General features: G+C 29.3%; 1 protein-coding gene across 3 annotated transcripts in view; it reads left to right on the forward strand.

Annotated features, from left to right (window-relative positions):
• Positions 1-19,245, forward strand: part of jvl (javelin-like) — a 450,812-nt gene extending 431,567 nt beyond the window's left edge. For 2 of the 3 annotated variants that reach the window (XM_075360968.1, XM_075360970.1), the window contains exon 6: positions 11,105-19,245. In XM_075360968.1, the coding sequence (XP_075217083.1) occupies positions 11,105-11,458 (354 nt within the window). In that variant the 3' untranslated portion in view covers positions 11,459-19,245. The remainder of the gene's footprint in view (positions 1-11,104) is intronic. The other variant, XM_075360967.1, reaches the window with a different exon arrangement.
• The last annotated feature ends 4,407 nt before the right edge of the window (positions 19,246-23,652 follow it).

A 23,652-nucleotide genomic window follows, 5' to 3' on the forward strand; every position in this document is an offset into this window, starting at 1 on the left:
TTTTGTTTGAATTTACATTATTTTTATTAAATTTTGATTTTTTTAATAAATAAATAAACTTTGTACTGTCTTTTTTATTTAGAAATTAAAAATATCACTTTAAATGATATTAGTTCTTTTTAAAGGCATTTATTTTTCAATTACTTATATTAATACTAGAGATCCATTCTTTGATCCTTGAATATCTATTGTGTTATTCCATTTATCATCTCATTCATTCATTGTTTATCTAAAAACATATCTGATACATGTGTGCTATAGAAGTTGATGAAATATTTTTCATTGTAATATTTAGCAGTTTTTGATCATATATTTTAAAATTGAATTTTAAACAATTAAACACAGTTGTAAATTATCTTTCATAATTTATTGGTAGTTGTTCAGATGCTTACATTAGTGCCTAAAACCTGATATAAGCATGAAACAACTACTGTAATAAAGTAGTCTTGTGTCCTAAAGTAGTAATCTTGTATCCAAATGTAGTTTTGTGGGTCTAATAATATTTTTTGAAGTTTTACTGTAAGTAGTGAATCAATAGCTTGACAGACATATGATATATTTAATTCCTGCTGTAGACTACTAATAACATCATGTGTGACAGATGTAGTAATATTTTTTCTACATATCACAAAATTATTTTATTCTCCAGGAACAGGTTAGTGTTGCTTAGATCATCTTAATCACTTGTATGAAGAAGATAGCATATTCTTCTGTTTGACTTAAAAATATACTGTGAAAATGCCAGTTGAGTGAAAAGTCAGTAAAGTTACTTGGTCACCATATCCTGCATCTACGCCTACAAATTTAAACATGTTGGTCAAACCTTATTTAATAGTCCAATTGCAGATTTCCAGTATCTGAAATAATAATTCTTAGAAGTTTAGATGCTTGTGAGTAATGACCAGAACAGATATAAAACATTTGAATATTATGGTAGAAGGGATTTGAAATCCTAGCTTTATCTTGTAGGCATTATCTGTAGACGTGCCTGCTCCTTACTATGTATCATTTAAGAAAGCATCATACCTTTACTAATTTTGCATCGGTTGCATTGACCGTGTATATGTAAAAAAAGAGGTGCAGGTTCCATGAGGGTCATGTTCTGTCGGTGTTTCATAGATCATCATGAACCTAGAAGTGACCCGATTTAAATTCACAGAATCTGAACCCAGGAAGATGGGAAGAACAAAGATAAAGAGAGAGAAATTATGATAAATTATTTTTGTAGGAACTGCAGCATTAGACAAGCAGTTTCATTCATCTTTCCACAGAAAGTTAAACTTCTAGGCACCTTCAGACAGTAGGTTCCCATCCTATCCAAAAACTCAGGGATTTGAACATTTTTATTCAGTCACATTTGGAAATAGAGCATAGAGTATAGAGTCACATTTGGACTGATTGAAATAATGCCAAAAATTGTTTTTCCTCTAGAAATTAATATGCCACCTTATTACAAGTTCAGGCTTCTTGGAGCAGAAGTAAAGGATCCTTAGACTTCAAGGATAAAAGAATATCTCCATCCATCTTAAGAATTTTTGTGGCATGTGGATGTAGCCATTGGAACAATAAACTATTCAGTCAGACTCCTGCTGGAGAGTGTAAAAATCAGCTTCTTTTTTACTACTGTTTCATATTTGATCGTTTTATAATAAAATAGCATTTCAAACTGTTGTGATTTCACAAGCATATTGAAATGGAGTTAAAAATTTAAATTCAGAACTGTTCGGTTTATTTTTGTTTAGACTTTTAGAATTTTATAGAAAACTTCTAGAAAGACATTACAATCCTAGTGACTGTAAATGTGCTGTAATTTTTATGTTTTGCTAATCTGAATTTCATTCGTATGTAATAGTTTATCCATTCTGTCCCTTTTAAAATTATCTTATTTATATCTTTATACTGAAATATTTGGTGATACAACTGAAATTATTGATCAGTTGTGAAATTATGATTCATATTTGATATATTTATGAAAACTATTTTCACTCATTTTTATAACTGAACAGCTTCATTTCTGTCTTCAAAGTTTTAATTTTTTTTTGAATGACAAAATCAGTGAATTAAGCATTTCTTCTCCAGATTTTATTACAGTTTTAAATTGCTTTATTTTTACTAAAAAATGAAATGTTTTTCCATCAGCAACTGAAAATAATATTAGGTAATTAATATAAGTTTTGAATTGTGTTTTTTTCTTATTACTATTGCTGCAAGCTAGTTTGTTATATTAATTGCATCCTGCCTGGTGATTCGTGTATGTATTCAGTTACAGGTACATTCATTACATGAACAAGAATCACAGCTACATATGGGCCGCAAAACTTCTTTATATATATGTGTGTGTGTGTGTGTGTGTGGAGAAGTCATAAAAAATCATATTAATCTGCCAAAGCAGGGATTGAAACCATTTGGGTCATGAAATGAATGATAATTCAGTGACATAACATATAAACAATTAGGCTTGTATATTTATTTAAAAAAAAGGAAAACTTGATTTGGAATTACACCACCATCCTGTGTAATAATTTTGACAAACATCAGTTCTTCCCTTACAAGTTTTTGTTAAAATGTAATGCAAATTTCCTTTTTTTTAAAGGGAAAAACTTTTTTTTACTGTGAAAAATTTCATTGACTGCTGAAACCATTTTGTGTCTTTATCTGTATTCTATGTAATAGCATTTTTGTTATTATTTTAAAGCTCATTTTTCAGGACTAAATATCACATCATTTTACAATCATTTCTTAAGCACGCTGCATGGGTTTGTTGGTTTATTTGTATATATTTTTTATCTTATGTTTGCATTTTGTTTTATTTTTTGTTGCTATTTGTATAATTTTTTTTAAATTCTGTTTGTTGCTTTTTAATTTTTTTAGGACTGAACCAACCCTGTTATTCCTTGTAATTTAGTATTTTAAAAATTAATTGAGACTTTTTAATTAATTAATTGTTATTAATATTGATTATTTATTATAAGATATGTTTTTCTGAGTATAATTTTTTATAGGTTTGTATACGTGTTATTTGTCATATGTCTATTTTTTCTGGTGACAAAAAGAATACTTATCACTGTTTCAAGGTTTTAACAGAACATGACTTAAATATGGGCATTGAGAAAAATACTAGGATTTTTGTATAGTAAATACAAAAAGGGAACTTTCTAAAATCTTAAATTTCTTAAAATTAAACTTATATTTTATTTCAAACCATTTAAATTTTAGCTTGGAATGTATTTGTGCTTCCCAATTGCAAATTATTTACATATCGAGAATAAATTAAAGAAGAAAGTAAAATAAGGCAATCAAGACAATAAGTTGAGTTATTAAATCACTGATGCAAATGTCTACCTAGGCATTTGCATCGGTGGCATCCCAACGAAGCCAGACTTATTACTGTGAGATGTAAAAAGTCAGAGGGCGATAGACTCCCATTAAAGCCCAACAGGGCAATGAACAGGGGGGGTGGCAACCGGAACGTCACAAGGTGGGTGTCTTCCCCTACGGGGTTGGGATGTTGGCCATCTTGGATGAGACCTACAGCGAAGGCAAAAGCTGAGTTTGAAAATCACAAATGTAAATGTCTAACGAGGCATTTACATCCCAATGAGATCTGGCTTATTACTGTGAGATGTAAAAAGTTAGAGGGCGAAAGACAACTCCCGTTACAGCCCATGAGGGCTAGTAATTGGGGGGGGGGGGGGACGAACAGAAGTGTCACAAGACGGGGTTGGGATGTTGGCCATCTTGAGAAGATGGTTCCCATACTAGTTTTAATGCAAATCAGAACAACTATCTCTCTGGGTTTGATTGTGGTTATTAACACCTCTAATGTATTCAATTTATAAATGTATTAAAAGGTTATAAAAACATAAAAAATGGAGAAAAATAAAAAAAAGATTTGTAGAAAATATGTTGATTTCATTAATCTGTTAGAGATTTTTTTCTCTTAATGGTTTAGATCATGTTGGTTTTTTACTGATGCTTCTCCATTCCTTTTCGTTTGAGCTTGTCTTTTAAGCTCAAAATATTTATTACAACATTGCTTTTCAATATTCACCTTCATCTATTTTACATAATGACTCCCAACATCTTATATGAAGAGAGCATTTACTTTATATCTTGGGATGTCCTAAGGAGTGGAATTAGGATGTTTCTTTTGCTGAGTTTCTCTTTTATGCTGTAAGTTTTAAAATATATTCCTTTTAAAGTGGTGATATTTAAATAACTAAAGAATTAAGTCGCTAGACCATTGAGTTACCTGGAAAATAGTGTTCTTAAAAAAGAGTTCTGTTGATTTTCTATGGAAAATTGTAATTTTACAAGGTAGGAATTAATTCCAAAAAAAAAAAAAAAAATGGAAACTTATGTTTTAGCGGACTGGAATTAATTTGTTATAGTTATTTAATATTAAATATAGAATTTATTAAATCTATACTTCAATTATTTTTCCCAATTTTTTTCACACATTAATTTCATATTAGTTTGAACTAAATTTATTATCAATTTCATTTAACTGTTTTCTTTATTTTTACATTAATAAATATCCAAAAGTAGCCAACACCCAATTTTTCTAAGAAATGAATCTTTTCTTAACTTCTTCATGCTAATTAATTTTTGTCTCTTTCCCTTACAGTTTCCTGTATAGCCAAAAAACTAATTTTAGAACCCTTTTTCTCTTAATTATAAAACATTATTATAAAACCTTGCATTTAGTTTTCCCAAATGTTGAATATTTTTTGTAAACTAAATATCTTTAATGATAAATTTCATAATTATCTTTCATTGATTGTTAAATGTGCGGTTGCATAAAATCTTTACATAAATGTAAATAATTTTTTTATATGTAAATTTTTAAATTACGATAAAGTTAAGAAATATATTGTCAGAAAATGTATATATAATTTAATTATTGAAATTGAAACAAAAAGTTGTTATAAAAATCTTTTAGCGTACAAATAAAAACAGAATCCTATGCAAATTATACCTATTTCTCTGATGTAAAAATTAAATTAATGCCATTTAAAATATTTATGAACCATATTTAAAACTAGAAAATCCAATTTCTCTCTAAAAACAAATAAGAAACTTCAGTTTATACATAGTAAGAATGTTAAGAAAAAGAAAACCATGCAACTATGAACAGTGGAGCATTTGGACAGTGTCAATTCATAAGCTGATGCAAGGTTGGAGCATATGTCAGATTTATTAGCATTATTTTATTTTTTAACTGGAAAAATAAAGTTACGAAGGTAAAAATTTGGTTACCACAAACTAAAGTGTAATTAAGCACTTATTTTTTGGACTAAAGTCAAAGGGAAATTTCATTCAATTCAACTAAAGTCAAATAACTTTATGTAAATATGTTACTTTATGTAACTTTATTAGGTGCCGGCCTCCGTGGCGCGAGTGGTAGCTTCTCGGCCTTTCATCTGGAGCTCCTGGGTTTGAACCCTGGTCAGGCATGGCATTTTCACACACGCTACAAATCATTCAGCTTTATCCTCTGAAGAATGCCTAAAGGTGGATCTGGAGGTTAAAAAAAAAAAAAAAAGGGTTATTAGGAAAATTTAATTTCAAATATTCTATAAACAGAAAGCATGTGGAATAGGATGAATTTATCTTATGCATGTTGTGTTAACCAAAATGTGTGCCTAAAGTAAAATTAACAATATCATTTTTTTATAATTTGCTACTAAAATTTTGCCAGTATAATTTGATAAGAATACTAACTTAAGTATTTTTATTTACAGTCTGATTTTTCTACTGAGATTTTTCAGTTAAAAAAATATTATTTATAGAAATAAAATTTGAAAAATGTGTCTTAATGGTTAATATTTGTGCATCTGTGTTTGAATTTTGTATGTTTATGTATTTCTGTCTTGCAGGTGTGTAAGTACATTCATGCTTGTGTTAGAATTTTTTCGTTATGCATCGTGAAACATATAACTTAGTCTTTCTTGCAAAACCAATAATTTAAAGTTACGTGAAGTTTAATTCAATATTACATTTGAATATATATACTTTTATTACATAAATACTATGAAAGTTTTTTTTTACTAAATCTATATTTTATAAATACTCCAGCATTATGTATGGGGCAAGGGAGATGTATATATATAAAATCCCGATTCATTAGTACATGTCTTCTGGTGGTCTTGGCAGGTGTATACTTTTTATATTATTATTTATCAATATATCACATATATATTGATATAAATGCAAAATATATATTAATAATATTTTTTTTATTCATGTGATTGTTTTTCTTCATAAAATAATCAACTATAACTAAAAAATAGGCACCGGAATGTACCGATCACTAGCGAAAAATCCCGATTTGTTAGTATCAATTTCTAGAGTTAAATATCTAATTTAACTTTCATTACATCAATTTTCATCATAGAAAAAACATTCTTATACAAGAGGTAATCAATTTTCGACACTAATAATTCCATTCTGAGACGCCGCCCACTAGGGCAACCCGCTTGGATGGCCTAGCTGAGGAGGTATGCTGTAGGCATGCCCTCCGCTAGTATATATAGATAGATAGAAAGAGAGAGAAAGAAGAAGTTTCATATTATAAAAATAGATGTTATATTTTTTATGAGATTCATTAAGAGATGATACTATTATTTTTTTAGGCAGATCTTGAAAGTAAGTTTCAGTGTTATTTTTGTTGTCTTACCTCAAAAATATTTCTATGCTGACCAGTTCATTTGAATTATTTATTATGTACATGGATGTTTGTTTTTTTATACTTAAAAACAATTAGTGATATTATTAATTCAGTTTATTAGATATTTAGTTATTATTTTTATATTTATAGGTTAAATGATCATATTAATTCTTAAATTATAGCTCTCTTCCAACTGCTTGCTTTTTTAACTATACTATATTTGATTTGGACTTATAATAATAATAATAATAATAATTTTTTTTTTCTTTTTGAGGATCTGATAACTTATTTATTTTAAATGTATAAAAAGTAGTTTTGCTGTTTAATTCCATTTGTAGATTTTTTTAATTTGGTTTGATTGTAATATTTATTTAAATACTCTTTATGGAGTAAGGTAACAAGTAATCTATTCTCTCTTCAGGTATTTAATAATTTATTAGGTGTTACCTGAAAACTTGATGTAGTATTTCATTATTTTACTTTGATTGTGTACCTGGGTCATTTCTAGGAATATTTTGGATAATTACATTTTTTCTTTTTTTTATCAGTAATGTCTTAGTCAATTTAAAATGTTCCATGTTTGTTTTTTTAAGTTGATGTATTAAATTTAAATCTGTATAAATTAGCTATTATTGTTATTTAAATTTGAACCCGCTATGGAGATGAACAACTCTAAAATACATGTTACAGTTATAACTTTGAGTTATATGTTTCATGATGTACATTGATAGAGATGATTGTTCCTATGATTATTGCATAGTGAAAAGATTGAAAATTAATTGGTTTTAATAAACTTAATGTAGATATTGCTGAATTGTTGATTACATAACAACCCATGCTGTCATTTTTTAGATCACCAAAGTTACTATTTAGTACACAAAATGCAAACATATTCTTGTCATGTTTTGGCTAATGACTATAGCAGTCAATACCTTACATAAATAAATAAAAAATAATCAGTTATATTTTTTCCTCTATTACATTCAAACGAATAAATAAATGCCTTTATCCTCATATAGTAAAACTGTAGATACTTGTTACAATTATACAATATATATTAAGAAAAAAAATTATATTTAATTGCTTAATTTTGCATGTATGTATGACAAAACTACCCAGCAGGCATAGAAAAATGACTTAAAAAAGGTGATGATAATAACTAGTTAAAACCCAGGAAGTTTTACCCATTTTAAACTTATTTTCAAAAAGCATGCAGTAGAGTTCTGATTGTTATATATGCAATCACTCACTATTCCATCATTCATATGACATATTGTGATGATCACTGTGACCTGTTTCACAGTGTAATTTCACTATTTCATAGTGTTCTTGTAGATTTATGTTATTTTTTGTGTTTTGCCGGAAGTATTAATAAAGTAAAATTTATTAGATGACACTAATTTTCATGGAACAGTAGTATGAGGTTGCATGCTGTGTGTGTTACATTTGTGTGATGAAATTACAGAAAAATACAGATAAGTAGGAAAAGTGGATTTCATCTACTCAGTAATGTACTATTAGGTGTTTTAAATTACATGATTGGTTGCTTGGCATTTTTGCTGCCACCACCCCATTTGTTTGCTCTAAAGCATATGACCGATTGTCTGTGCCACAAACGGCTACTGAGCTTCGAAACAGTTTAGTGACCAGTGTCCTAACTAGCTCCTAGAGCTAACCTAAAAGTGTGAGCAGAGTAAGCATGGTACTATACATTGCTCACTTGCGTGTCCTACTGCCCACTTGTCATATATCACTAAAATGGGTAGGCGCACCCCGTCAACTACTAAAACATATATGACTATCAATAATTAAATTTATCTCATCAAAGACAGCAATTTGCTGTCACGCCTAGGCCGCTGAATGCCAGCAAGTACCTGTCCACCATTAAAGTGCTTGGAGCCTTAATCTGGCTGGTAGCCAACCATATCTTTCGGTTAGCTTCCTAAAGCAGTGCAGTAGGAGTCTTTTCCCTTAAGTAAACTACTGATGTTGGTTGAACAAAGCAACTGCATCAAGGAATGCCCATGCAGTCCAACAATGCGATTCTTGCCACATTGACTCGCTGCTTGGCCAATTTTCCCCTTGACCTCTAAGTTCCATGGTGGCCTGAGTTTTGGTCCCCCTAAAAACTGGGAGCATATGTTCGTTCGACCTCCCCGCAGATGCACAGCTCATCAGCTGCCAGGTGAAACTGAAACAAATATTGGTTTAAATTTACATGGTTGGAGAGCACTCAGGCTTCTGTTGCCCTTAAAAAAGAAGGAGAGGCATACCATCCTACCAGATCCTGTACAAATGTATACAAAGACCTTCCCTTATTGTGGTGTGCCAGTCTTGCTGCCATGCTTCTATTGCGAGGCTGTAAAGCCTCCTCTGAAGGCGGGAGATGGGCAATTGTTTGAAATTTAGAACCAGTGCATTGAGATCACCATTCTGCTTCAGTACAGGCCCGGCTCGAAACCACATCCCAAATACCTCGGCCTCCCTGCCACTTTGCAATTTCCACGTGTCTGCCCAAACTTTCACTACTAAATCAATTGGGAGAGCCTTTCCCAATACAGTGGTATTAGTTGAATAAGTGCTCGATTTCTTTTCAACCTATGCACCTAAACGGACGCCATGTAAGAGGTCATATTTTTGAAAACACCTCGGTATACCATGTACAAGTGACGGCCCGACAGCCCGTAATCCTTTCGAGCAAGCCTCCTAAGCTTGTGCATCACAGAGACAGTGTCTGCCCCTATTTGCCTCATGTGGTTATTGAACAGCAACTTCTCATCAAACAAAACACCTAGGTACTTATGAACTCAAACTCGACTGATTACACAGCCTTTATACTTAATACAGGTGTTACGAATGTATGATAATTTGTCTGCACCCTAGAGAAGCATAAACTTCGTCTTTGGCACAGAAATCTTTAAATTTTGAATGTCCATCCAGTCCTCTGTGGTTGACAAAGCCGCCTGCGCTCGGTCTTCTAGCTGCGGTCATGAGTTACCACAAATTAACAGGAGACAGTCATTGGCGAAAGCTTGGGTCGTGACCCCTTCTGGGAATGGAATGTCAGTCCCAAAAATCCGTCGAATACCAGGTTCCATAGCAAGGGACTGAGAATGGAGCCCTGTGGGCTTCCCCTGGTGACAGATTTCTTCACAACTAGGTGCGCATCCTTAATCAGAGCTGTACGATCAGACAAATAGTCACGTACTACGGCCTGCAGGGCTACGGGAACATTGCGGTGTTCCAACTCATAGAGGACAAAAATCCAATTCAAGGAAGGAAATGCTGCCTCTATGTTAATAAAAATTGCCATAACATATTTACAGTCGGCAAGAGCACTTAAGATGCAATCCTTGGTGCCAACCCCTTTCATGAAGTCATACTAGACTCGATTTAGAAGTTGGCCTGGATTAAATTACATGAGTTGAAATCAATAACAGATCTTAATTTTTTAAAATTACTTTATTATATGTACATATGTATGGTCAGCTATATGATCTATGCAACAGCATCATTTACTACACAAAGTCAAGTCAGCATAGAACCTTCAACAAGAGTTGTGGACTGGTGACCAGTTCTTTCTTTTGTGACACTGGTAAAGATTAATAGTTTATTTTATCACATTGGCCACTTACTTAATAACCATGCGGATGTATTTTAGTATTGTCCAACTTTTTTCTTTTTTTTACATTTTCAGAAGTGTTTACTGTTCATTCAAATCATACAATCAGGACTCTGCTGTTATCTTATAGTAAGGAGACGTGCTATAGAATAATGTAACCGTATATATGTTATCTTTTCATGTGAATTGTCATTTTGTAATGTATGTGCATGTCCATGTTGCATAGAATTATGAAATTGAAAGTAATAAATTATATGAAGAAAATAATATAAAAATTGTAATTTTTTTGCAGTTTGTTTTGTGTATTAATTGGATTACTTAATGTGTTTTAAACTGCCTTAGATTTGTTTTATAATATGATTACTTGCCATTAGCAGAAGAAATTATCATTTTTGCAATTTTTTATATTCTATTGTTTTTCCACATCCTAGATAATGGATTATTGTTGTCTCCAAAAGAATAATTTATTATGACTGTTGCAACAAAATTTGCATTAAATAGCTATCCACATGGCAATCTCATTTGAGTTCCACTTTTGTTAAAGTTTGCTCATTACCAGATAATACACATGAGGTCATACGTATGACATTAAAGTGTATTATATATGACAGAAACACACAGATTTTTAATATTATAAATATACCACAATGAATTAGATTTCAGCTACCAGTTTTTTAATTTATAATCTTCATTTTCAGTGAATATCTACAATATATTTCATACTTGCATAATTATTAGCTGAAGTATTTTTACTATAATTATTGGATATAATTTGCTGTGGCAATTATTTTAATATTATTATATTTTGGCAGAGTAATGCAGAAAATATCTGTTCACCGAGCACTGAAAGAAATAGATCTGAGAAGACTGAGGAATTTTTGGACTCTTTAGATAACTACAACTACAGACATGAACAGTCCTTAAATTCCAATTACCGGTTCCTAAATAAATTTGACAACCAGGAACTGGACCGTTCCATGTCATCGGTGGTGCCATCCAGAGCTTGGAGATCTGTAACTAATCAACCTGCTGAATATTATGATAGCATAGATTATTCTGCATCCGGTTTCAACCAGGTAAATGTAAATTCTGCTTCTGAAAGAGAAGCCCTGGCAGAATTTGATTCTTTGGAACCTTCATGCTCTGATTGTGGTGATCTTGTGTAGAACTTTGTTATAAATTTTTACAATATTATTAATGTTAACATTTAAATATTAGTAGCGCTAAAGAACTATTTTTATTGTGTTATTCACTTTTAGCAATAGACTCAAATGAATTTATTTGTATGAAAATCACTTTTAATGAAATATGTTTACAAATAATTTTTCAATACCTTAAGTATTTAGTGCAAATATTTTAATGGCTCTCAGTTCATAAGTGGATTTGATGGACATCATTAATTATATTAATGTCAACACTTATGTATAACATATTAATTTTGTTTTTTGCAGAAAATATTTATTATTTAATATTTATTTTCTCATTTTAACATAAATACATCTATAAAATACATTACTATTATTAAAATGCTGTTGATGTTAGGCGATAACTGAAAAGTTTTTTTAATATTACCAGTGTTAGTTTATCAGCAAATCTTAATGGGTTGAGCTATTTCTTTTTGATGAGTTAACAGAAATAAGTTGTTAAGATTATTTTTGTTTAAATAATATCATTTAGTTTTAATAAAATTTATAAACATTTTCTGGTAGGTAGAACATGTTTCACCAATCAGTATAGTATCTGTAATATTGATATTCAGTTTCCAAGTCATTAGGGATGAATGTATCTTGTTTGATAAAAAATCAAGATATGTAATTACAGCTCTGTTGATGAAGTTTTAAAATCTTTAATGCTTATAGAAAAATAAATAAAAGAAAACTGATTAATTTATCATATAGTTAAGAATTATATACATGTATGTAATGGTATTTTTAATAAGAACTTTGTACTGTTCACTTCAATTTTGTAGGCTGTTTATAAGTAGGTTATAAGAGTATTAAGTAAATGTATTGTTTTAAATAATATTTCTAAAATTAGTATTTAGTGAAGGGGGTTCAGTTATAGATATTATTTTTAAAAAAATGTATGTATTTGTGTGTGTAGTAGAATCCTTCCTTAGTTTCAGTTACCTGTTATTTACTACAGCTCAGAAATAAATTATTTATATATTTCAAATTACAAAATCACCATTGCTGCTGATGATGTTGGAAGCGTACAGAAAACATAAGTAAATTAACAAATCGTACACTAGGTAGGCCGACATCATAATAAACACTCTTATGTTTCTGCAAGTTACATTGAATTTTTACTAATAAATTTTCACAGAAAAATGTTTTTTTGTATGTATGAAGGAGAATTTATTGTTTTAATTTCTAAATAATAATCAAATCACTTAAATATAAGCAGTTGTGAAGTTTGTTAGCATGAATTTATTTATTTATATTTCATTAGGTTGTTTGTTTTTTTTTACTTATTGAAACTGAAGGAAAGACATTTGATTATTTATTAATATTATTTAAAACAAAAATCTCTGTGGGTAATTCTTGATTTTTAGCCATTAGTGTTGTTAATGAACAAATAATTAGAAATCAGTTGTGGTTTACTATTTTGTTTGTTTATGTCAATATATCTTATTTGTAGTTCATAATTTAGATTTTTATCATAAGTATGCTGTGCAAGAAAAATTACTTGTCAATTTTTTATTGAGTACTTATACAGATGTCAGTGGATCAGGCTATTTTAAGAATGTATTGAACAGTAAATTCTTTTATTATATAAATTTTAAATATTTGAATAAATCTGATAAATAAAAAACCTTTGTTAAGTAAAAACTTAACTACTTTAACTTTAAAAAAATTTTTTTTTAATCACATCCATTTCACTTTACACGCTCATTGAGTGTGTTGCATTGTTCACCCATCACTCTTCACAGCGTCTCCACAGTAAATCATTAACTTCTATCTGGATGCAGTATCAAATTCTGAATTATGTAGGTTGCTAGTACACTGAATACTTTTGTTTTCAAATGCCTTTAGAGTAAAAGATTTGCTGAAAGGGCTGACATTTGGAGCTAACATGGTTAGAAGAAAATTATCTAAAATTACTATTGAAGCTCATGTGTTTTGTGTGATTCATAATTCTATTCTGCATAAAAAATGTTGAAAATTTTTCAGAATTTAACTTTGAGCTATGAAGTGCTGCGGTCTTTACAGGAGACCAATAATGGAAGCGGGTTTATTTTTATTACAACACCTATCAACTAAAAATGAGCTGCTCATCACTCATCAATAACTTCATTGATACCACATTTTTGAAAGTATGTACCATTTTTACTCTGCTGCCTCTTTGTTTTTTTTAATTGCAAGCCAATAGTTTCAACGTTTTGATAAATTCAAATCTTGATGTTCAAAATTCACACAGAATGATCACAAAACTTTCAGTCTTTTTGTTAAAGAATTTCATAGTAAAATTGCAGTTGTACCAAACTCATTACAACTGAACACTTTATAATGATGTGGTAATTGTGTCTATCCTGCTTGAGACAAAGCAGCTAGAACATTTTATTGATTGATGCCAGATCATCTGATTTACTGATGTGTGTTGTATATAAGTTGCTTTGGACTTTATCTCTAGTATTATCTCTAGTAGGTCTAATACAAAGCCACTTTATTAATTATTATTTATGTATATTTATTAGGTAGTGGTCACAGCATAACCTGAATATAATTTCAATATTGTTTGTATTTTAAGGAGTTTAGTCTATTACAAGAAAGTCTGAATTATACATTAGTAAAATTGCAATTAAATAAACAGATTATTTTATATTATTTTTCCAATCACATTTAATGACTACATCAGTATTTAAGTATGTACATGTAAAAAAAAAAACATGATGTAATTAAATTGTATGATTGGTAGCATTTTTTTTTTTTTAATGTATAAACTTTAATGTAGAAATTATTAATAACATTAATTTATCAACATTGTAATTTAAATTATTACGTGACAATAGTAACATACTGAGCTGAAGAAGATTACAGAAAGGAATTATTGCAGAGTTCAAGCAGAAAAAATAAAATTTGACACAGATAAAAAGGAAAACAGAAAGAAACATTGAGAAACATTCAAGAAAATGAAGGTAGAACTATGGGCACATAAGTTGGCTCAAAAAACTATTAGCTTTCAGCAAACATTTGGCACATTACTAGGCTGACTGAAAACATTGTCAGTTTAATATAGATATTTACAACCAAAAATACATATGATGCTATTTAATTAAAACTAGTTTAGTATGTCAATCAATATTATTATTTTAAAGTACTTTAAATAATTTTTTTTCTAGTCACTTTATTGCTGTAGCTCACAAATTCTGAAGTTGCTGTTGTCAGTAGATTTTAAAGAGCTCATGTCCAACTCTGAATTCACATTTATCACAAAATTGTTGATGTGCACATAATATAAATGTTCAATGTACTTTTTTAAATTTTGTATTTTTTAATTTATTTAGTTGACATTACTCCGCTAAGTTTCAAACACTTTATGAAATTCCTCTTCAGCTAACTTAAGAGTGTATGATATGTTAAAAGTTGTATTTCTTTTAGCTACTTGCCCTTTTACATGACTCCAAATTATTTCAATGTCATTTAAGTAAGAGTGATAAGGTGACAACTGTAGAACTGTGACCATAATTTTCAAAAATTTCATATATTAAGAAATTTCTTTTGATTTTCTTTGTGTAATTTTATAACATCATATAATTTAGTCTGTCATAGCAGGAGAAGTTAATTCGTTGTTTGACTAACCATTTTATCACATCGCTTTTTAAAAAGTTACAATTTGTCTACTTTTGTAGCAGAATGTTATATGATGCATTATCTAGTACAATAACCAATAAAGTAGCAAGTTGGGAATACACTTCTGCCATAACTATTTCATGTACTTTTCGTAAAACATCGATTTGTGATAATCTTCTTTCTTATTTGACTCATACATAAGTAAAGCATTGTTAATGAATCCTTTATTGCAGCCGGCATAAACAATTATTAATAGTGAGCCCTTGGATAATGGTGTTTTCAGTCCCTCATGAAGGTTTGTTGTGTCTACCCACAATTTTGGTGTCATATGAATATTGTGAATGTAGGTTTTATATGTGTATACAATCTGTCCTACCTTCTTCGCGAAACAGGGAAATTTGTCATAAAAATTTCATTCTTTGGATTTGCCGTTCTATCAGCATTTTCCGGTTATCTTTGTTTTTTCCATCTAATCTCACTTTACATAATATTCTCCTTAAAGATCTTTCACTCAATTCAAAATTAATTTCACTTTCATGGGCTTTTTGCATAATTCTCTTCACAATAGGAACACATTTTTTGGTTACATAAAATTTATTTATTGCAGACCTCAAAGCATGTGTCAAATTAATCTGTCTAAATTGCATACAGTACCAGGCCGATTTACACATTTTGTCAGAAAAAGAACATGTATAGCTTCTCAAGTTCATTTGATTTCCCTTCTACTATAATTCTTTGGATTGTTCGTTTTGATACTTTTGTTGCTTGAACAACCATATTCAGCTCTTCATTTTGCTCTCTATTCCAGTTCTGGGATTGTTTTTTAAAAAGAAATTGTAAGCACTGAATTCAATTTCCCTAACCCGACTATGAACCTACTGTACCTTTTCCTCCGAACTTTGGTATTTTAAAAGAAAATAACTATATTGAAATATTAAAAATTTAAATGACTGAATTTATGACAAAGCCTTAAATAAAAACAATACAACAGATAGTAAAAATAAATCACTAACAACTATTCACTTCATTAAGTAAAATATATATGTTTCTATAATAACCACTTCTAGAATATAATTACAAGCAATGTGTGACATATGATTCTCTACAGCACAATGATTAGAGTAGATTAAAAATAAGTAAATGAAAGTCTTAGAATTGTGTTTTATATTTACAACAGTTCATAAACAGCACATTAGTCATGAATGATTCTACTATTATTAGTTGCGATACAACAGGAAGTAAGCCTAGATCACAACATCAGTATATAATTTAGAATAAAAATCAACAATTACATACACTACTGCAAGTTTCTGAAACCTATGTTTTTTATATGTTACCATATCACAAAATACAAAAATGACAATGTTTTTTAGTTTGCTGTAATAGAGGCCAATGGATGCAAAATGCTAGTACGTAAGCTTTCAGTCCCTAAAAAAAAATGATAGGGGCTTTCAGTCCCTAAAAATCTTGAAAATGAGATTTTTGTGATATGGAAATGAGAAGCTAAATTTGGAAAGAGCCAGAGGATGTTCAGAACAAGGTAGAAGGAGGGAGTTAAAGACACTATAGAAAGATCACACTGCCATCACAGTAAAGAAAGGAGTGGTCAGTAATTGCTAGAATGAAGTCTGGATGTTTGGATGTAATTCAAAAATGACATTGTAAGATGAAAATAAAACAAAATACTGTTATTCTGGTGTATACAATCTATTGTGCATTTTTATTCTGCAGGATGGATATAATATTTTAATGCATAATTTGACTACACAGTATGTCTGAAAACCTTCTGAACTAAATTAAATAAAAATACAGATTTAAAGATAAACGAATTTACTCACATCATCCCTCTACATAGATCCCGTCTCTAGTTATACACTCATTGCAGCACCGGTAGAGCCCGTCAAATGCTGTGGATAGATCACTTTGTGGGATCGTCTTTAGCTGCTTGGAGCAAGCCCTTTGGATGGTTGGAATGTTGTTGAAAAAGTGGGCTTTTATCTTCAACTTGAGTTTTGGGAACAGAAAATAGTCTCGTGAATAGGGCGGGTGAGATAAGACGGTGAATTGATTTGTGGTGTAGTAACATGTTAAAACTGTTTCCATGTGTGCCGGGACATTGTCATGCAAGAGTCCAACTGCCCGGATCCTGGTACTTGGGCCGGATTCGATGAATGCGATGCAGCAGATATTTCATTACTTCCAAATAGAAATTAGAATTCATGGTTTGACCAGTTGGGTCATATTCATGATGAATCAGACCCTTCGAGTCAAAGAATCCAATCAGCATTGTTTTAACCCTTGATTTCTGCTGTCTGACTTTTGACAGTCTTTGTGCTCCAGGACTCAACTAAGCATTGATGCTTTGTTTGCAGAACATACATGAAGCACCAGCTAACATCCCCAATTACAGTTGTTTACAAAATATTCGGGTCACTATCAGTAGTTTCAACGAAGTCTTGAGTTCAAGAAAGACGCACCTGTTTTTTTTTTTTTGATCAAGAATTGTGGAACAAAATGAGAGCATCTTTCGGCCATTCATTTTTCCTGTTAGAATTGTACGTACTACGTCTTTACCAATGTTTAGCTTTTCTACTATGGCCCGAAGGATAAGATGGGGTTGTTTGAACAGGAGCATGCACACTTTCGCAACATTTTTGTTGTGAACAGCTGTTGACGGCCCCCCGCTTCATTCATCGTCATCCAATGACTACCATCTTTAAATCACTTCTACCATTTGTATGTTGTACTACGAGATATGGTTTCATCACCGAATGCTTGCTGTATTATAGAATAAGTTTTTACAAAACATTTTTGAAGTTCAACAAAAAATTTTATCATGCTTCTCTGTTCCATGTTGCGAGCTCACACGAGGTCACATGAACACAACATACGTGGACGAATATAAGTCAAGACTGGAGTGACGAAACATGATGAAATTTTTTTGTACACACACATCAGACATTGTACTTCATAGTTCCTTGGTTGTCCAAAAACATTAATACAGAAATACAGACTACAGAAATTTAATATGAGAACTTTTTAGACCTGCTGTGTATTTTACTTAAAATACATTTTAGAGATTTTTTTTGTTTACATTAGTCTGTATATTTATTTATATTTTAATTCTTACTATAAACTATTGTGATTGTAAGTTTATACCAAGCCTGGAAACTTAATTCTGATCTAGAAGGGTTATATATTAAATTATATACATATAATCCAGTCACAATGTTTTATGAAAAAAATTAACAGCTTCAGGAACAGAATATTTATTTACTTCATTTACATAATTAGTTGATATATGCATACTATGAAAAATTAGATTACAGCATACTTTTGCATGATTTTATGATTATATATATATTTTTTTTGTTAATATTATTTTATATTTTTGTTTATTACTTTTACTAGTGCTATTTCAAATATATACGTGAATGTAAGAAAATATGATAAAAAAAAATAATTGTTATAATTATTTTTAAAAGTTTGTACTTGAATAAAAGTTTAAAAAATTAAAGAAACTTAAAATGAATAATTGCATTATATAGCTATGTATTTTTATATCAGCTCTTGTTATACTACTACAACTTGGTAAGCTGCAACATACAGCAGCTTCTAGGAGAGATACTAGTGTGAGGACAACATAGCTTTTTCCAAACTTCATTCTAACCTTTAGAGTATCCTGTATTTTTGTTATGTTCTTGGATTATTTTTCTTTTAGCATATTTAAGTTTATTGAATCACAGATTAACTTCCTTAATTTAATAGTACATTATACCCTTCTTTTAATCCTAAAAAATAACAAATTTTCAAAGTATGTTTTTAAAATCTTTTGAAAAATATGTTTAAAAATGTTATTAATTAGTTGTGTACTGATTTATTATTGTTAGTAAAAATTGATAGAGCATGAAACTACATGCCATTGCCAAGAAATCTTGTCTAAAATACACCCGTTTCTATACTTATCTATAACAAACTATAATAGGTAGGTGTTAAATAACACATTGAACAAACAAGTGATTCTTTAAAAAAAGCTAACTATTTTAAGTTTTTATAGCGATACTGTATGTATTGTGTTTTGAAATCTTAGAAAATAATAATAACACTATGCTACATTCAGATGAATAAAAAATAAAAAAAGAACTTTTCAGTTATCATACAATTATATGTTACAGCATAATTTATAAAACTATAACTAAATATGTTACAGAATATAATATATTTGTTACAAAACAATTATGTTTATGTTTAAAGTGCTGTTGTATCTTAAAATTATTGAAAACTAGTATTTTATTTGGGAAAAAAGTTTTTACTCTTTACCTTGATTTAACTTTGTGGTGTAATTGTTTAGTTAACAATATTTCATTTTATGTTTGTTTTTTTCTGACTATCCGCAAAATTTTTCTAATTTATATTGTAACAGATAGTTTTCAGACTGAAAACATATAGTGTTAGTCAGTTGATAGTTAGCATAATTATTGTTACAATAATGTAACAATATGATGTTTAGTGATGCTGTAGAACCCAAATTCAAATCAGTTACAGGTATAGTTCCTTTTGATTAGAAAGTGTATTTTCCAGTTCGGTCTTAATACTTGAACATATGTTTTATTTGTGTGCTTTGCACATCGGGTTCAATCTGTAACAGTATCTTGGGGCAGTCTGTGTTAGATTAGTAAAGGCCTATTACTGAACTGTGATTGGGCTGTCAACTTATCATGAAATAATAAAATAATCTTTAAAAAAATGAATCATGATTTCAAGTTTATAAGCCTGTTTTTTTTTATAAAAGATATGTAAGAAATATAACCCAAACTTTTTTCTATCCTGTAATTTTTTATGTAAAGCAAAAAATTTTGTCATCTTTTTTGTTCTGTTATTTTTGCTATAATATACAAACTAACCACCTATTTTATTATTTTTTTCATAAAATATGAAGTTAAACAAGGGTGCTCTTTTAAAGAAAATGCATCTAATAAAAAGTAGCTGTGTAAATGGGAATAAGTATTGGAGTATTGCAGCAAAGAGTAGATGTCATCATATACATTTATATAAAATAATTGGTAGTATTGTGGTACTTCCCTATCATAACTGCACCTGAGGTATTTTTATTGTGAATACATTCATCAATTCTAGTTCATACATTCATTACTTCACATTTTTTTCTTCACTTTTTTACATTTAATTTTTTTGCCCTCCTCTTTTCACAAGTATACAAAAATTGTCTACATTTCTTGCAGAGGTTAATTTTCTACCAATGTATATATATATATATATATATGAAAGCAAGATCTGAACGGATGAAGAAATACTGGGCAGCTCGAAAGAGTAAAATAACACGCTTTTCTCAGAAAAGATCCAACTAAAATTGACTTAAGTGGTCCCATGTTGGCCGTAAAAGCATAATAATAATAATATATATATATATATATATATTATATACATTGGAGAAAACATATATATATATGTTTTCTCTGATAAAGATATGTATTCAATACTGTTCTATATTGTACAGATAATATAAAATAAAATCCTGCGTATTTTAAAATTTAATACATTTTTATGATTCCTTTTTTATGTTTGCCTAGGGGAGGTTACATAAATAATTTAAGGTTAACATAAAAATATAGAATATTGAATGAAAGGAATGAACTGATAATTTGCCTTAAAATATTCTGTATGTGATTAAAATGTATAATTTGTAATAACATGTTCATTTGTTTTACTAATAATGGTTATATTTACTGTTCTGTAAGAAAGTTAACTTAATTCATAGATTAGCCTTACTCAATAATTTATTACTACTATCGACTGTAACTATATATATATATATATATATATATATATATATATATATAAACACTAGCCAGTCAGGGCTCACTTGCTTGCCAGATCATCTAGGCTGGATCCCTGACACACTGTTAGCCTGATGGTTGTGAGAATATTAAACATTTTACAGATATTCATTAAAGAAAAAAAGTTAGTCATTTTACTTCACTATGTTTCTATTGATATGGTGACAAATACAATGAAGTAAACGGATTAATATTTAATCCCCAAGGGTCCTAGGGTCTTGATCTATGACTTAAAATTTTCTGTGGTATAACACAAAGGTATCCTCAACTTTGAAAGCGATCAGTAAGTTGGTTATTGCATGATCTTGTTGCAAACTAACTTTAGCATTTATATATAACATATATATTATTTTATAATTTTTTTTTATAATAAAAAATGTACGATCATTGATTTGAAAGTGTGATGTGAAGCCAAAGTTTTCAAATAACAAAAAGAACATGTACATATATGTATATATATATATATATACAATAAATATATACATAAAATGTACAATGATCATATATGTTTTTATTGCTCTTAGTAATTTTAGTACTAGTCGTAATTAACAAACAATACTTGTTTCATTTTATTGATTGATAACTTACCAATAAATTATGGAAAAGCAACAGTCATACTACAGTACTTTTTTCATTTAACATTTCTGTATCTAAATACAAAATATGTATAAAATGTATAAAACTAAAATTAACATTCATCATTTTAGATCGTTATTAAAACTTTTTCTAACAGTTTCTTTATCACTATTTAATATTTCTCTTACCTTTGGATACCAACTCTACAATCAGTTAATTGTTCTTCAATTTTTTCTAGAATTTTCATATGGTTTTGACATTAACCATTCTCTTTCCTTTCTTGGAATTGTTTTGTACTATCAAAACACCTACATCATGTGTAATCTTTAGTCAATGACCAAAGGATTCAATCACCTTATTCAGCTTAACTTAAAATTTCAAGTCAGTATGGTTGCTCAATTTTTAATTAAATTTTTTCAACAGGTAAAAATAATTTCCTTCAAATGATGTGTGTCAGAAAACTGTTTATGTGAAGAGCTGAAATTAGTAGGCAGTACTATCAATGTTGAACATTCTTGATGCCCGATTTTATAAAAAGTAACATGTTGTGATAAATACTGTCTCTATGTATCTATGTATTTTTATTGGAAATATTAATATTTTCTTTCTACTCGCAACAATACAAATTTATACTGGCTGAGGTTTTCAAACAAGGGTGGATGCAGAAAGGGCAAGATGGTATTTCCTAAGTCCTCTACTTGGTTATTCTCATTATTGACATTATAATTTATTATTATGACATAAATTTTTTTAGTTACAATCTCCCAAATTCCTGACAAAAATTGCCAAGTTTTAGTTTCTGAAGGGCCAAAATAGCATATTTTTAATATCCCCTTATTCTAGCAGATTCTCTGAAGCAACCCTTGTGAAGTTTTCATTAGTACAGAAAAAGAATTCTTTGTCTTATTTGGAAAGAATTCTTGTCTTTGATAAATGTAGTAGTACTGATGGAGTCAAAGTGTTATGCGATTGATTATTAGTGGGGGAAATAGAGTACAGTTATACACATTCTTATACCCATTCACAGATTATTTTAATTATTGGTCAACCATAATATTATGCTGTGGTTAAATTTTGCAGGGAATGTCTGAAGAATTGTAAAAAAATATACATTAATATAATGCACAGTTTTTCCTTGAAGTGCTATTCATTCTAATTTTTTTGTTTTTTACAGCGTATATTGTAGCATCAAAAATTTAACTTCCTCCTCAATAAAAAGATTACTTAATTTGTTTTGGGCTATCATTTTTATAGTTTTAATAAAGCTCCCCTGGAGTTTAAAAGAAAAGAAATTATGATTTTGTTTAATTCATTTGTAATCTTGTTAAAATGCGTTTTGTCAAATAAGATGAAGCATTAAAATTAATTTTTTTAACAGTTTTGAAAAATTGATAATATGTACTGTCCATACAAATAAACTGCAGAACATAAGTTAAAGCATTAATAAATTTAATGAAATATTAATAATTTTTTCTCAATATCCCTTTAATAAGTGAAATTTTATTTAATTAATTCCTTAATATAGACTGATATTTGTAATAATAAAAAAAGTAATATAATTTTTAAACCTAGTATGAAGTTAGTTAAGAGCTTTTTAAAAGTTTTCAGTGTTGAAATTCTGACGTTAAAAGTGATTAAAACATTGTAGTACTGTTTAGTAATAATATTTAATTGTCTGGGTCTGGTAATAAATTATTTAATTTTGACCAACTGATTTTCATGAATATGCTTTTTTACTAAAAAAATTAGTTAATTGCTGTGTGTGAATGTGCATGATGTTAATTTTTTTTGCCTTATAACAGTCCTATTTAAGTGGTTGCATTTTTTCATTTATATATTTACTGATGCTAAAATGTTCTTTTTGTTCTGTTATTTGTATTTAAGTACTATATGTTATATTTATTATTGATTGAAACAAAACATGAAAAAGTAAATGTTGTCAAGGTACAATTTAAAATTGCATCTATTTTAAAGAAACCATCTGGCCAAAAACTTTGTTGACTGAAAGTTTGTTACTCATAATGCAGAAATTAGACACATTAATTATTCAGTGTCCTATTTACCTTATTAATTCACCGATCATTCATTACTATTGTATGCTTTTGATCGGAAATAAATTGACTATTTCCTCATAAT

Source organism: Lycorma delicatula, chromosome 3, assembly GCF_047948215.1.
Source record: "Lycorma delicatula isolate Av1 chromosome 3, ASM4794821v1, whole genome shotgun sequence".
NCBI lineage: Eukaryota > Metazoa > Arthropoda > Insecta > Hemiptera > Fulgoridae > Lycorma > Lycorma delicatula.